This window comes from Lytechinus variegatus, chromosome 16 (assembly GCF_018143015.1).
Source record: "Lytechinus variegatus isolate NC3 chromosome 16, Lvar_3.0, whole genome shotgun sequence".
NCBI lineage: Eukaryota > Metazoa > Echinodermata > Echinoidea > Temnopleuroida > Toxopneustidae > Lytechinus > Lytechinus variegatus.
In genome coordinates this window covers 30,198,271-30,213,479 of record NC_054755.1, presented here as the reverse complement: position 1 = coordinate 30,213,479, position 15,209 = coordinate 30,198,271, and the positions used below count along the sequence as shown (strand labels likewise).

At 36.8% G+C, this 15,209-nt stretch overlaps 1 protein-coding gene across 1 annotated transcript; it reads left to right on the top strand.

Annotated features, from left to right (window-relative positions):
* The first annotated feature begins 547 nt into the window (after positions 1–547).
* LOC121429504 lies at positions 548–5,532 on the top strand. Its single transcript, XM_041626557.1, has 3 exons — positions 548–719; positions 2,228–2,349; positions 5,173–5,532. The coding sequence occupies exons 1-3, from the start codon at positions 694–696 to the stop codon at positions 5,484–5,486; spliced, it is 462 nt and encodes a 153-aa protein (XP_041482491.1). The 5' UTR covers positions 548–693; the 3' UTR covers positions 5,487–5,532.
* The last annotated feature ends 9,677 nt before the right edge of the window (positions 5,533–15,209 follow it).

Below are 15,209 nucleotides of genomic sequence, written 5' to 3'. Positions count from 1 at the left end.
TTAGAAGGCCTGCACCTCTGAAATACACGATTCTGAAAGTATCACATCTTATACGGTAGAGTAGATACTATCGCCCCCATCATCACCATTGTTGATAGTAGTAGTATGGTAGTATTGATAGTTGTAGTCGCAGACTTTTACGACTAATCTCACAGGGCTGCTAACCCGCGGAACCGGGATGGGGTAGGTTCGCACCCCCCCCCCCTACATTTCGGCAATAAACGTGTAATAAAAAATTGTAAAAATTGCCATCCGCTTGTGATTTTTTGCATAACCCCCCCCCCCCCCATCTTCGTTCCTACAGTTACGCGAACCTTGAGTATAGAAACCTAAATTCATTAAGCATAAGTCCGGGGCATAAGTCTAAACTTTTCTTCGTGTTGAATCGGAAATGTTGATGCTGTAAGATGTTTTTATACAGAAACAAAATTTACAGACCCCTTTCATATTCTGTCTAGTCCAGCGGAACGGACTCGGATTTGGATCCTCTATACTGTATAACACGAAGAATAAAATATTTCATTCAATCCCTTTTCATTAGATCTTGATGAAATTGTGATTTATTCGAAAGAGCGTATCCTCTACTTCGTTGAGGGTACATGGCTTAAGTGGATAAAGCTACAGTATCTTCAGTCACATTCTGAAAATTACGCCGAACTCAAATCTTTCAAAATACCATTCTATCCTATCCGGATGTTTGTGATAGACGAAGAAAGAGAGTAAGTTTACTTGGTAATTCCATTTAAGTAAAAGAGAGATTCGAGCATATAATCAACTGTTATAGCAATTTATTCATTATCAATCAAAGTTTTCAACGCTCTTGCTCATTTGATTGAGCGCCTTAAAGACTTTAGTCCGGACTGAAAATACATGTATTTATATCCTAATACAAAGAGTAGAATTCACTGAGCAAAATGCTGAAAATTTCATCAAAATCGGATAGCAAATAATAAAGTTATTAAAGTTTAGTAATATTTTGTGAAAATAGTCGTCATGAATATTCATTAGGTGGGCTGATGATGTCACATCCCCACTTTCCGTTTTCTTACGTTATTACATTAAATCATATTTTTTCATTATTTCATATTTGTGTGAATAATATGACTTCCTTATAATGAAATAAGTTGCAGCAATTAATATCTAATGCACTAAATCAGTTGTCAATCCAATTTTTCCAGTTCTTGGAGGAAAAAATTGAATAAACCTAATTTCATATAATAAAATAAAAAAGAACAAATGGAGATGTGACATCATCAGCCCATCTATAATGAATATTCATGATGACTGTTTTCACAAAATATTGCTAACATTTAAAATATTTAAAATTCAATAACTTTGTTATTTGTTATCCGATTTTGATGAAATTTTGGGTATAAGTTTGGCTCAGGGAATCCTCTATTTACTAAGCTATAAATACTTTCAGCCCGGACCATCCCTTTAAGTACGGCAGGTGGTATTAATTTTTTTTATTGTTAAATCATGCATCGCAGTTACACAGACTACTAGTAAATCGCACATTGATATACAATACAGATGAGCAGCTTCATAACAGTTGTATTATTTACAGAATTAAATAGTACATGTATATCACAAACTGAGTGCAATAAATAACATACTACAGCATAGTTATGAAGCCATATTTACGATAAAAGGGTAATGTAGAACTCTTTTAAGTACAGGGACCGCATGCAGGGAGAGAACAGTCCAGAAGTTAGCGTGATTATTATTAAAATTTGTGTTTTCATATTATAATTATTATTTGCATTATCCTTCGTGTAACTATCATTATCTTCGTCATAAATAAGGTTGTCATTATCATTATTATTATTTAATAGTTATCACCATCATAATTTCATTTATTATGATTGTTGTTATAAAAGTAGCATATAATAGGAGTAGTAATATAGTCGTAACAAAGAATATCTGTAGATAGATGGCGCGTATATACAGCATATCATTATTATCATTATTATTATTATTATTTTAGCGGTAGTAGTAGTAGTAGTAGAAGTAGCAGCAGCAGCAGTATAGGTAGTAGTAGTAGTAGCAGTAGCAGTAGTAGTAGTAGTAGTAGTAGTAGTAGTAGTAGTAGTAGTAGTAGTAGTAGTAGTAGTAGTAGTAGTAGTAGTAGTAGTAGTAATAGTAGTAGTAGTATGTAGTAGTAGTAATATTTTTGTATATTATTGTTATATATGCCTGTCACGAATTGAATTTCACTCTTGTCCAGATTCATGTACTTCATAAGCAGACGTGAAATTTATCGTACAAACATGGAAGGCAGTGGATATATAGTTATCACGGAAATGGAGTTACCCCTTCATGCTATTAATGGATTTACTATAGACCAAGGTAAATATGTTATAGGGGATATCAATATACGGTTGTACGTAAAGGGTGTTTTTTTTAGGGGATCAAAAATACTGTTCGATTCGCTCACTCGCTTACGACGGATGTTGACGCGTCGCGACGGAGGCGTTTTGGGATGTTTTATTTTGTTTGTTTTTGTTTTTAAGGGGGGTATTGAACGTTGTAAGAGAATGATGCTGGGCATTTGCGTAGTTTGTTAAAATTGCAAGGTTTTGAAAATTTATCAATTTGTTTGTTCATATATCCCCTTATGCACTGTCAGAAAATTTATCCTTTAAAAGAAGTTCCTGCAGCAGAGTCTCGAGAACACCTGTAATCTTATTCTTACCAGATTGCGTAATCTTATACAGGAAATTGGTATATGGAACCTTACAAATTTCCTTTAATAAAACACCCTTTTCCCCTTTTAAACAGAACTGTTCTGTTAAATTGCAGAAAAATTCCTGTTTTATGAATTTACAGAATGATTCTGTTATTGCTATTTGCAATTTTTTTTCTGTAAAATCAGGGTTTTTTTAACAGTTTGGGGTCCGTCCTTTTGTCAAAAATAAAACGGAAGAATACACAGAAGACAAAAAACCTCTCAAAGGAAAGATGCTCACTCCACAAAAGAGTAATTAACAAACAAACATAATCATAGACAATAGAAACAATAAAAAATAATTATAATAAAATTGAAAATATGTATGAAAACAATATTGAAAGATAGCACAAGCGTGGCCATAATCTCTTCAGAAGATAATGTGGTAATGTGCCCTTCATTGAAAGAACAATTCTAATTGGTTCCTTGCCAGTATACTGAGCCAAATGCACATGCACTGTTAGAAAATTTATCCTTAAACTAAAAGAAGTTCCTGCAGCAGAGTCTCAGGAACACCTGTAATCTTACCAGATTGCGTAATCTTACAGGAAATTGGTATTTGGTGTGTGTAATCTTACAAATTTCCTTAAATAAAACACTCTTTTCCCCTTTTTCTAACAGACCTGTTCTGTTAAATTGCAGAAAAATTCCTGTTTCATGAATTTAAAGAATGATTCTGGTATTGCTTTCAGCAAAATCTTCTTTTATTTTTCTGTAAAATCAGGGTTTTTTTAACAGTGTGCAATGATGACCTTGATATGCCTTTCATTTAGCGATTTATCGTTACCCTTTGTGTTACCGGGCCCTGAACATTATTTGTTTTATTGTAAAATGGGTTCCAAAAGAAACGGATCAAATGTTGCAAGGGCTTCGCATAAATTCCACTCAGTCAAGCTCGAAATGAACATTTTTTTTTGCACAGGCTAGCTTCAATAATATTTGCTAGGCACATGTGAATAATCGTATGTTTGGATTCTGAAACAATTTATTGTGATGGGCTATAGCCTCACTGTGATTGAACCAATCTCTTTATAATTTATTGATAAGTGTGGAGCGTTGTGGTGGATTAGTCTTCTGACTTTGAAACAGAGGGTCGTGGTTTCGAATCCCAGCCATGGCGTAATTTCCTTCAGCAAGAAATTTATCCACATTGTGCTGCATTCAACCCAGGTGAGGTAAATGGGTACCCGGCAGGATTAATTCCGTGAATGCATGACCGCTGAAAGGCAGCTCGAGCTAAAGCCGGGGTAGTAATAATAATAAAAACACGCCTCGGAATAGAATATTTCTAGATAGATGGCGCTATATAAATGCTCATTATTATTATCATTATTATTATTTCCATTGTCCACAACTTTATGTTCTGTTGGTATATTAAACAGCAACCGGACTTCTTCCAGAAATCTAGGGTTATTATTATTATTTTCTTTTTATTATTATTATTATTATTATTGTTATTGTAATTATTATTATTATTACCATTATTAGTGACATGTGCTTAATAAAGATTATCAAAGCCAGCCATTTAACCACGAATTCCCCAAAGCTTTCAATCAAATAATCTTGTTCCTAACATCAACAAAACAGATTTCATTGTATTTCACTTCAAAAACATGAAGATCACTTTATGCCCCAATATCAACATAAATAATACAGTCATAGAAAGGAAAGAACATGCCAAGTTTTTGGGCATTTCCTTCGATGAAAATCTGAACTGGAATAACCACGTGAATAATATATCGATACTTGCATCTAGCATTATCATTATCAGAATTCTTTATAAAATACGAGACTGGCTCCCGCAAAGTGTCCAGTTTTCAGACGGTTAATTGGTGATACTTGCATCCTCTTCATTAATCACTAAAACCAGTCCTAATTGAGTCCCTTTTCACGTTACTATAAGAAAATTTCGGATCGCGCTTCGTGCTCGCATTGTTTAGTTGGATACTTTGTTCATGATTATAAAAACTGCTCAGAATCTTCAGTTCTAAAGACATAAAATATCAAAGAATTTTAGCTCGCGCTTCGCGCTCGCACAACCATATGGGATACATTATCTTGTTTATATCAATAAAAACTAACATATACTTAAAACTTCAGTCTTTAGTTAGGACTACCCCCTGAAACACCAACAAAAAAATCAGATTAGAGCGGCCAATCAAGAAAAATGTTGAGAAAAATATTTTCGCCCCCCCCCCTCCCTAATGGTGAATGCTGTATCCGCCCCTGTTTATTTAGTTATTATTTTAAGATTATTGATTTATTCTTGCCAATGTAATTTTATTCAAGCATGACAATAAATTTTGAATATCTGAATATATATTTCAATACATAAAGAAAACATAAAATTATCATGATTTTCAAGTTCTTCGGCTGACTGTCACGCTACATGTTATACGGCATATAAAATTCTATCATTAATCGACATGTTTTCTGCTATACAGATCAGCGACTCTACTTCGCATCAACCGTCTTTAACGGGGACATTTATTCCTACGACCTCAAGAGGGGTAACGGCGTGAATCTTCTAGGGCACTTTAGGAAGATGGGGGCCATGAGCCTGGTGTATACATCTGGGTGGTTGCTTTGGAGGGACTGGAGGAGGCTGACTGTCTGCCTTACACCACTCTTCGAAGAAGAAGGGGGAAAGGGAAACACAACTTGTAAGCCAACGCAATCGATGAATAAGGAAGATATTCGCAATATTCACCAGGATTCCCAAAAGGGTATGGTACTGCGAAAAGTAAAAATCGTTTGATCAATTTCATCCGGTGATAGATCCGCATATGCAGTGGCGTAACTACGGTGGGCATGGGCATATGGGCATGGGGGCTCGTGCCCCCCCCCCCCTAGTTTCCCCTCCCCAATCGGCTGACAAAAAAAAACGGGGAAAGGGGAAAAAAAGAGGGAGAAAGGTAGAGAAACGTAGTGGGAAAGAAGACATTATTGTTCATTATAATGTTATATTATATCATAATTATGTTATATTACATAAGAAACTTTTTTTCATAACTTAATGGAATATAATTTGCTCAGGGCCTATGTCTTCATTGTTCCCAGTGCTTGCATTGCCTGTTTAGCGAGATATATAATATATAATACTAAAACCTCCCGTTTTCAAGTCAATATACACCAAATTGCCAAATATATTTCCTCGCACTTCGAGTTATTATTGTTTTATATACAATAGTATGATTCTTTTTCATGACTACTTAAAGTGATTGCCCCATTTTATGGTCTTAATATAAACATTTCCTGTCCGTGATTACGTTCGCAGTAGTGGATTGGTGAAATATGTCTGCTCTCCAAGAATTCCTAGAATCGGTCCTTAAAATTTCCCTTTTCTGATCCGAATATCAAACATTTTCAGCTCGCGCTTCGTGCTCGCATCATTTGGTTAGTGAACTACGTATGGTATTCGTGAATTCCTACAAACAAGCCTTAAAATACCCCTCTTCAGGTCTGAATTTCCTAAATTTTCAGCTCGAGCTTCGCGCATGCATCATTTGGTTAGTGAACTACGTATGGTCTTCGTGAATTCCTACAAACAAGACCTAAAATGCCCCTCTTCAGGTCTGAATTTCCTAAATTTTCAGCTCGAGCTTCGCGCTCGCAGGATTTGATTAGTAAGATGGGTATGTTAATCATGATTACAAGTGCTTTATGTGCATTTTTAGATGTAATTCTAACAAAATCAGCAAGCGGTTATTGGCAATCGCATTGGATGACTATGGTGAGATGTGTATACTCTTATTGGATTCCTCAAATATAGTCCTCAAAATCTTCCTGTGGGGGGTCAGTATTTACAAAAATTTCAGCTCGTGCTTCGCGCTCGCATTATTTAGCGAGACAGGTACGTATCATGATTACAAAAGATTGATTATAATGTCCCTTTTTAGGTCTGAATATCAAAAATCTTAAACTCGCGCTTCGCGCTCGCATTATTTGACAAGTGATCATATCCGTTTAATGGCATTGTCCTTAAAATGTCTCTATTAGGTCAGTATACCTGGCAACTGGGCGCGTTGCGCGCTCACTAAGTGACTCAAAACTTTTGGTGGTGCCTCCCCCCCCCCATGCCGTGACCCACGGTACACCACTGCGCATATGTATTATTACTTCACTAAAAAAGATATTTATCAGATATTGGTGAATCAGCGGTTTGTAATTAGAGGAGGCGCAGTGAGCGGATTCGAAAATTGAAATAATTTTCTTTACATTTAGATAAATAAATATATCAGTGTATGTTCAGTGGGTATTTCTCGATATGCAGAAAAAGAGGGCGTTTGTCCCTTTCATCTCCGCCTGGATATAAATTGTCACTGAACAGAAACCTAAAATAAAGATAATTTCATTTCCTCCTATTCAAATAATTATAAGTATCTAGATGGATAATATTCGGATACAAATATTAATATATTGTTGCGGTATTATAGAGAAAGTTATATGACATTTTGCCTCACAACATTAACTGCAAATGATTTTCCTCATAAAATATCCGTCCATTCTCGAGTATATTGGCAAGATTATGAATAAAACTGTTTATTTAATTTTAATGAGAATTTACAATTATTCAACCCCGAAAAAATGCCATGCGGCCGAAATGGGATTGCGACCCGGTAAATATTAAAGACACGTCGACATGTATGTGCGTATATTCAATATCGTTGTAAAACTTCACCGCACTATATCTTTTGATCGTAAGATGTTGAGCTATCATTATTATTCATCAAGAAAATATATACATGATGCTTCATATGCAGCAGTACAATAATTTATTATCCATTAAATTTGAATGTGAAAATGTATTTTCATACGGATCTATTCATGTTAGTTTTTTTTTCTTTTTAAAGCATACATAAAACCATCCACATCCTTTGCATACCAATAATAAGGCCTGTCAATTCCGGTAAGAAACAGCCTACTACTATCAAAAGTGTTTAAATAGGAAAATAGGAGATCAAAATGTTAAAGATTATTATTATTATTATCATTATCATTATTATTATCATAATTATCATTATTATTGTTATCATTGTTATTATTGTATCAAATAATTTCCAAAACAAAACATCCATTTGAAATATAAATCAATAAATATTGCTTTGCTGGTTTTACCTAATCCACTTATCCAAAGACACTTGCTCATTAATCGATGGTAGTGATGGTGGTGGTAGTGGTGGTGGTGGCGGTGGTGATGGTGATAATGGTGGTAGTGGTGGTGATGGTAGTGGTGGTAGTGGTGGTGGTGATGGTGGTGATAGTGGTGGTAGTAGTGTTGATTGTAGTGATGGTGAATGGTAGTGGTGGTGGTGATGGTGGTGGTAGTGGCGGTTGTGGTAGTAGTGATAGCAGTGGTGATGGTAGTTGTGGTGATGGTGGTAATGGTGGTGGTAGTGGTGGTGATTTTAGTGGTGGTGGGTAGTGGTGGTGGTGATAGTGGAGGTGGTGGTGATAGTGGAGGTGGTGGTGGTAGTTAATGTTGGTGGTGATGATGGTGCTGATTATTGTGATGAAGATGATATGATGATTTATGTATTTAATGATGATAATAATGGTGATGATGATGATCATGATGATGATAATGTAGATAGACTGTGGGGATGACAATGATGATGGTGATGATGATGATTACATGATAATGAGGACGGCTATGATGATGGAAGTGGTGATGACTACGTTGGCAAGTTGCTCGTTCTTCTGCTGAGTATCCTTGTATGTGATGACGTCGATGATTGCAATGGAGGGAGTGATGCTGCTGAAGACGATCACGCCAAACATTATATTCATCTGCAAAGAGGGTGTCCGAAATCTTCATTTTCATTAATAAAGCTAGCTGCTGTAAAATCGAATGCATGTACATGTAATAGGCCCTTATGTGCAGTAAAGTGCCGATCTCAAGATCAAACAGGTTGATTTATTCTCTCGCCATCCTCCACCTTTATCCCTCTTTTTATCCATCTCCTTAAACCTCTACTCAATTGCGTTGATCCGTATATAATCTTCCTCAATAATTGTCTCACTGCTCACCGTCTTCCCTTTCCCTCTCTCCGCTACTCCCCCCCCCCCCTCACCACCACTCTCCAGGTGTGCCCCCCCCCCGATCTGCCAATAAATGTAAGGTATCATGCATACCATTCTTTTTCTTCAAATTCATACTAATTTTGAAGGCAATCATTCTTTACGGATTTCTCACAACTGGGCGATTCCATGCTAGAACAAGTGGAATGCCTCTGGCCGTCTCACCTGCATCACGCGATTCAACATAGCAGCAGTGCTGACTTTGAAAACTACTATAACTCGCACAAGATGTTCAGTGATACTTGGTTACTCTTATTTCCACCTTTTATGAACTAGACCAATACACTTACAGAGATAGGATGGTAATTCAACAAATACCCCCAATGTGGCCAAAGTTCATTGACCTCACATGACCTTCGACCTTGATCATGTGACCTGAAACTTGCACAGGATATTCAGTGATACTTGATTACTCTTATGTCCAAGTTTCAAAAGTCAGATCAATAAACTTGCAAAGTTATGATGGTAATTCAACAGATACCCCCATATGTCCAAAGTTCTTTGACCTTGATCATGTGACCTAAAATGCACACAAGATGTTCAGTGATACTTGATTACTCTTATGTCCAAGTTTTATGAACTAGACCAACATACTTGGTAGATGGTAATTCAACAAATACCCCCAATTCGGCCAAAGTTCATTGACCCTAAATGACCTTTGACCTTGATCATGTGACCTGAAACTTGCACAGGATGTTCAGTGATACTTGATTACTATTATGTCCAAGTTTCATGAATCAGATCCAAAAACTTAAAGTTTTGATTGTAATCCAACAGATACCCCCAAATCGGCCAAAGTTCATTGACCCTAAATGACCTTTGACCTTGGTCATGTGACGTGAAACTCATGCAGAATGTTTGGTGATACTTGATTAACCTTATGTCCTAGTTTAATGAACTAGGTCCATATATTTTCTAAGTTATGATGACATTTCAAAAACTTAACCTCAGGTTAAGATTTTGATGTTGATTCCTCCAACATGGTCTAAGTTCATTGACCCTAAATGACCTTTGACCCTGGTCATGTGACATGAAACTGTAATAGGATGTTCAGTAATACTTGATTAACCTTATGGCCAAGTTTCATGAACTAGGTCCATATACTTTCTAAGTTATGTCATTTCAAAAACTTAACCTCAGGTGAAGATTTGATTTTGACGCCGCCGCCGCCGTCGGAAAAGCGGCGCCTACAGTCTCACTCTGCTATGCAGGTGAGACAAAAACAACCAACAAAAATATGTTGTCCGTGGATAAATTTGAGGAGAAAATGTTACGTGTCGTACGGGACATTTCTGAGTCCAGTACGACACACAACATTTTCACCTTTAATTCTCCCATAAACAAACCTTTTCCGTTGGTGATCAGTTTTTCACATGACTGCCTGCTTTAACTTTATTATTGACTAAAAATATTTTTCTATTGCTAAAGCAATTAGCTAAGAGACAAATTGTCAAAATGTCCCATACGACACGTATGGAATCGCCCAACTGCATGTTCTCTTTATTTAATAATAATAACCAACAACAGATAATTTATTATGCACCATCTATCTAGTAAACTATTCTGAGGTGCTTTTTTTACATGCATCGAGATAGATGGAGTTCATGAATCACCCCTTACGAAGTTCAGGCTCCACTCTGCGGTGTTCTGTGCTCCTTCCTCATGCTAAGAATAGTCCGGCAGCCAAACCCTGATATTGGGGGTAAGGTTGCATTGGAATGTCATAGTTTTTTTTTTGACTGATTTTGACTGGTGACACCTTCTATTTGAAGAATCTACACGCTGGAGTTCTGTCAGCATTGAGCAATTTGAGATATACGCGAAAATCCAAAATGGCCGCCGGCAGCCATCTTGGATTTTCTGTTTACTCACTTTAGCATACCAAGATGTTTAAAAACTTGGGAGTTAAAGGTTTTAGGGGCGGAGAATTCAAATCTGAAGTTATTTTGAGGAAAAAAACCATGCATTGATGTCAAAATATACAGATAGCGGCCATTTTTCAAGATGGCCGCCATATAACATGCATTACATTGTTTATTTCCTGTATAGGATACCTAGAATTTTCAAAACATGGAATATAGGCCTACTGGTTAAAGGGGATGGAGAGTCCATATCTGAGGTTAATTTTGGGATATAACCATGCTTCGATGTCGAAATATACAAATAGTGGCCATTTTCCAAGATGGCCGCCATATTACATGAATTATATTGTTTATTTCTTGTATAGGGTACCTAGAATTTTCAAAACATGGAATATACTGGTTTCAGGGGATGGAGAGTCCAAATCTGAGGTTATTTTGGGGGATATAATCATGCTTCGATGTCGAAATATACAAACAACGTCCATTTTCCAAGATGGCCGCCATATACGTACATGCATTATATTGTTTATTTCCTGCATAGGGTTCCTATAGAATTTTGAAAACATGGAATATACTGGTTTTAGGGGATGGAGAGTCCAAATCTGAGGTTTATTTGGGGATTTAACCATGCTTCGATATCAAAATATACAAGTAGCGGCCATTTTTGAAGATGGCCGCCATATACGTACATGCATTATATTGTTTATTTCCTGTATAGGCCCGGGGGGCCACTTACATTGACGAGTGGATACCATGCGCGACCAAAAAAAACACGTAAAAAGGATGTCCTTTTCACGATGGGGCACGTTACGTACGTAACGTGTTAAGGGTGTCAAAAACACAAAAATAATGAAAAAAGGGTATCTATTTCGCGAGTAAAATTACGTGTTAAGGGTTGAATTTGCGGGGATGATAAAACAAAATTTTTTTTTTTTTATAAAGGATGTCCTTTTTGTCCCAACACTACGTGTTTAGAGTCCTATTTGCGCGAGGTGTAGAAGGTGGGGTCGCACTAAACCAAATATAACGTAAAGCCCCGGGGTAAAGCCGACGACCGAAGGACCCGTAACATAAAACATTCCCGTACTTGTTTAGGGGTTCATTTCAGGGAATATTTGCCGTTTTGTTTCCAATACTTGTTAAGGGTAGGATTTCACAAGCCAATACTTGTTAAGGGGTGCATTTTCAGAATATGGAAATTACGTGTTTAGGGTGCTTTTCGAGACCCCATGGTCGCGCATGGTATCCACTCGTGAATGGAAGTGGCCCCCCGGGTGCTATAGGGTACCTAGGATTTTCAAAACATGGAATATACTGATTTTAGGGGATGGAGAGTCCAAATCTAAGGTTTGTTTGGGGATATGACCATGCTTTGATGTCGAAACATACTTGTAAATATTCCTCATCGCCATTCTGGGCAAGGAGATTTTTTTACTTAACTGCTCCCGATGTGTAATTATGATTCAGCCACAAAATTACTAGCAGGGTCCCGACCTTTGCAGGCCCTGGTGGAAACTTGGCTCAACATTCTCCTTTTCCCACTTTAATATCCAATTCAGCTAAAGAAGCGCTAAGGTTCTGTCAGGAGGCCCCACTTTGCGATCTGTTGACCATCAGCCTTTTGACATTGCACCACTCTTTTCCATGGCATGCCAACCTCATACTTCCTTGTCCTGGATAACACTCTGTAGGTCTCATCTTGATGCAGGTGTCACCTTAAGTTGTCTGTCTTTGCTGGCCATTCAGCAGCGGGGTCAATATCCCAGGACTTCAGATTTTCCACCGGCTGAGAGACATCATGTTAGGGGCTGTGTGGTGATTGCTTGCTCTGTCTGTGCTCATTACATAGTTCCTCAATTAACAAAGAACTTCGAGAGGTAAAGATATCTTGCCTACATAAAGGAATCAGTTGAGTGCTAGATATGGTAAGCCGTTGTGTTTAGGCTACTGTCTGGAAAAGAGCTACAGGAGAAGGCTTCATGCTCTTCATAGTGCAATACAGCCTGATGGTACCAAGTAATTGACTAGATAAACAGTTTGGGCGTTTTTCATTATTGGTGTTGAAAGTCCTAAGAAATAATTCAGGGCTGCAGTCGATAGGAATCAACGTGATGATGCCATACGTGAACTGAGTAAACTAGAGCTTTCAATTGGCTCATTGCTTGTGGCCAAATCAGAGATGTTTTCAGTGGTCCCGTAAATGGAGATTAATATTGAAACATGATTTTTCCTTTTTTATATTCTCAAATGAAGACAGTCAGTTGTTTCAAGCATTTTCTTTCAGCATACAAGTCTAATCCTGTTTCGACAACAGTGTCTGTGCAATGCATATGTAATATTTAACTGTATAGTTGCAGTGATATGCAAAATAATCAAGCATTTGAAACTAAATTTATTTTACAGCAAATTTGGCAATGTGGTAATCACTTCAGGAGGATTAAAAGATTGTTTTGTCAAGGTCAAGCCATTACTACAGAAGAGGATAAACAGCCCACCCCTTCCCATATACTTTAGGTTACTCTAAGTTATCTTAACATGCTTAAGGAGTAATTATATTATATTGCATCATCACAGTGATATATGTAAAAACCATACAACCATCAAAATAGTCATTCAAGAGATATAATTTGGAAATGATTCAGATGATTAATATGCCTCATCATACATGTAGCGATAACAACTAAGATATCCTACTTTTTGCACTTAATCTTGATATTTCAATCACTGCCTCATTCAATTGAAGTCTAAATATTTATATAATATTGGATGGCCTTGAGGTTAATACAAGGAAATATTGGACGAGCTTTGCATAAATATTGGACGAGTCGAAGACGAGTCCAATATTTTGCAAAGCGAGTCCTATATTTCCTTGTATTGACCGAAAAATGGGACATCCAGTATTATGATTATTATTCATACAGAGAATTTTAGCAAATAATTTTTAACTTACCCTCCCGCCCTGAGAACTCTGACTCTGCTGTATGATGGGGGGACCTAAAGCTACGCACTTTGTTTTCAAACAATAAAAACTGTCCCAATTTTAATATTTCAACAAATTATATTTCACTAATTTGTGGCAAACATTCTAAAGATCATTAACCAAGTAGAAAATATCACAAAACTCACTAATACGAAAATCCCGTCGTGTTTTTCGAAAACCTCTTAATTTCGCCGCCCGATGTGGAAGGGGTCCTAAAGCTACGCACTCGATTTATCATGCAAAAAATAGTATTTCCTGTGCCTCAATTTCTAAAATATATTCAAATTATTATAGGATAAAATGAAATTAAAGCGAATATAACTCCTAACAGTTGTTGGTTTTCTCTGCATTTAGAGATTTACTGCAGCCTCTGTAGAAAAAAATTAATAGGAATTGTTCATCACTCTGCAGTCACAGTTCCACACACAGTGCGCATTTGCCTTTGAAAACTGCATGCGCGCGCGATGAGTGGTGCGTACATTTCGGGAATTCCCCTTCTAGTCGTCCAATATTTTCAATATTGTGTCACCTCGGAAAAAATATTAGGCGAGTTCAACAAACTTTTTAAGTGGGTCGAGTGCACCAACAAAATAACACTTGTATTTGGGCTCTAAAATTGTCTGTATGGATAATAATGTTCATTATCCTAATCCTTCCACCTAGTCCAAAAAGAAAAAAGAAAATGACTGATAAATAAGGAATCTGCTTGTATATAATTACGGTAGGCCTACTGTAATACTTGTTCTATGGTGGCCATCTTCTTCATATATTTTGTACATTTTGACATCAACGCATGGTCCTATCCTCAAAATAACCACAGATTTTTACTCTCTGGCCCCTAAAACCATTATATTCCATGTTTTGAAAATTATAGGTTCGTATGTAAACGAAATAGTGCATATTCCAAGGCGGAAATCTTGGAAAATGGCCGCTATTTATATTTTGAGAGCAAAACATGATCACATTCCTTAAACACCATCAGGTTTGGATTTTCCATCCCCCGAAATCTTCATATTCCAAGGCTTGAAAATTGCACGTATGCTAAAGTAAGTGAACAATATAATGCATGTTCTATGGCAGCCATCTTGGAAAATGGCCGCTATTTGTATGTTTCGACACCAAAGCATGGTCATATCCCCCAAAAAACCTCAGATTTGGACTCTCCATCCCCTAAAACCAGTATATTCCATGTTTTGAAAATTGCACGTATGCTAAAGTAAGTGAACAATATAATGCATGTTCTATGGCAGCCATCTTGGAAAATGGCCGCTTCTTGTATATTTCGACATCAAAGCATGGTTATATCCTCAAATAAACCTCAGATTTGGACTCTCCATCCCCTAAAACCAGTATATTACATGTTTTGAAAATTCTAAGTACCCTATACAGGAAATAAACAATATAATACATGTTATATGGCGGCCATCTTAAAAAATGGCCGCTATCTGTATATTTTGACATCAATGCATTGTTTTTTCCCAAAAATAACTTCAGATTTGAATTCTCCGCCCCCTAAAACCTTTAACTCCCAAGTTTCTAAACTTCTAGGTATGCTAAA

Excerpts from the sequence above, each read along its gene's own strand:
- LOC121429504 (XM_041626557.1), top strand. The coding sequence starts at position 694 with ATGTTTGTGATAGACGAAGAAAGAGA. Across the intron at positions 720-2,227 it reads GTGATAGACGAAGAAAGAGA|ATTCATGTACTTCATAAGCA; the intron begins GTAAGTTTACTT and ends ACTCTTGTCCAG. Across the intron at positions 2,350-5,172 it reads TGGATTTACTATAGACCAAG|ATCAGCGACTCTACTTCGCA; the intron begins GTAAATATGTTA and ends TCTGCTATACAG.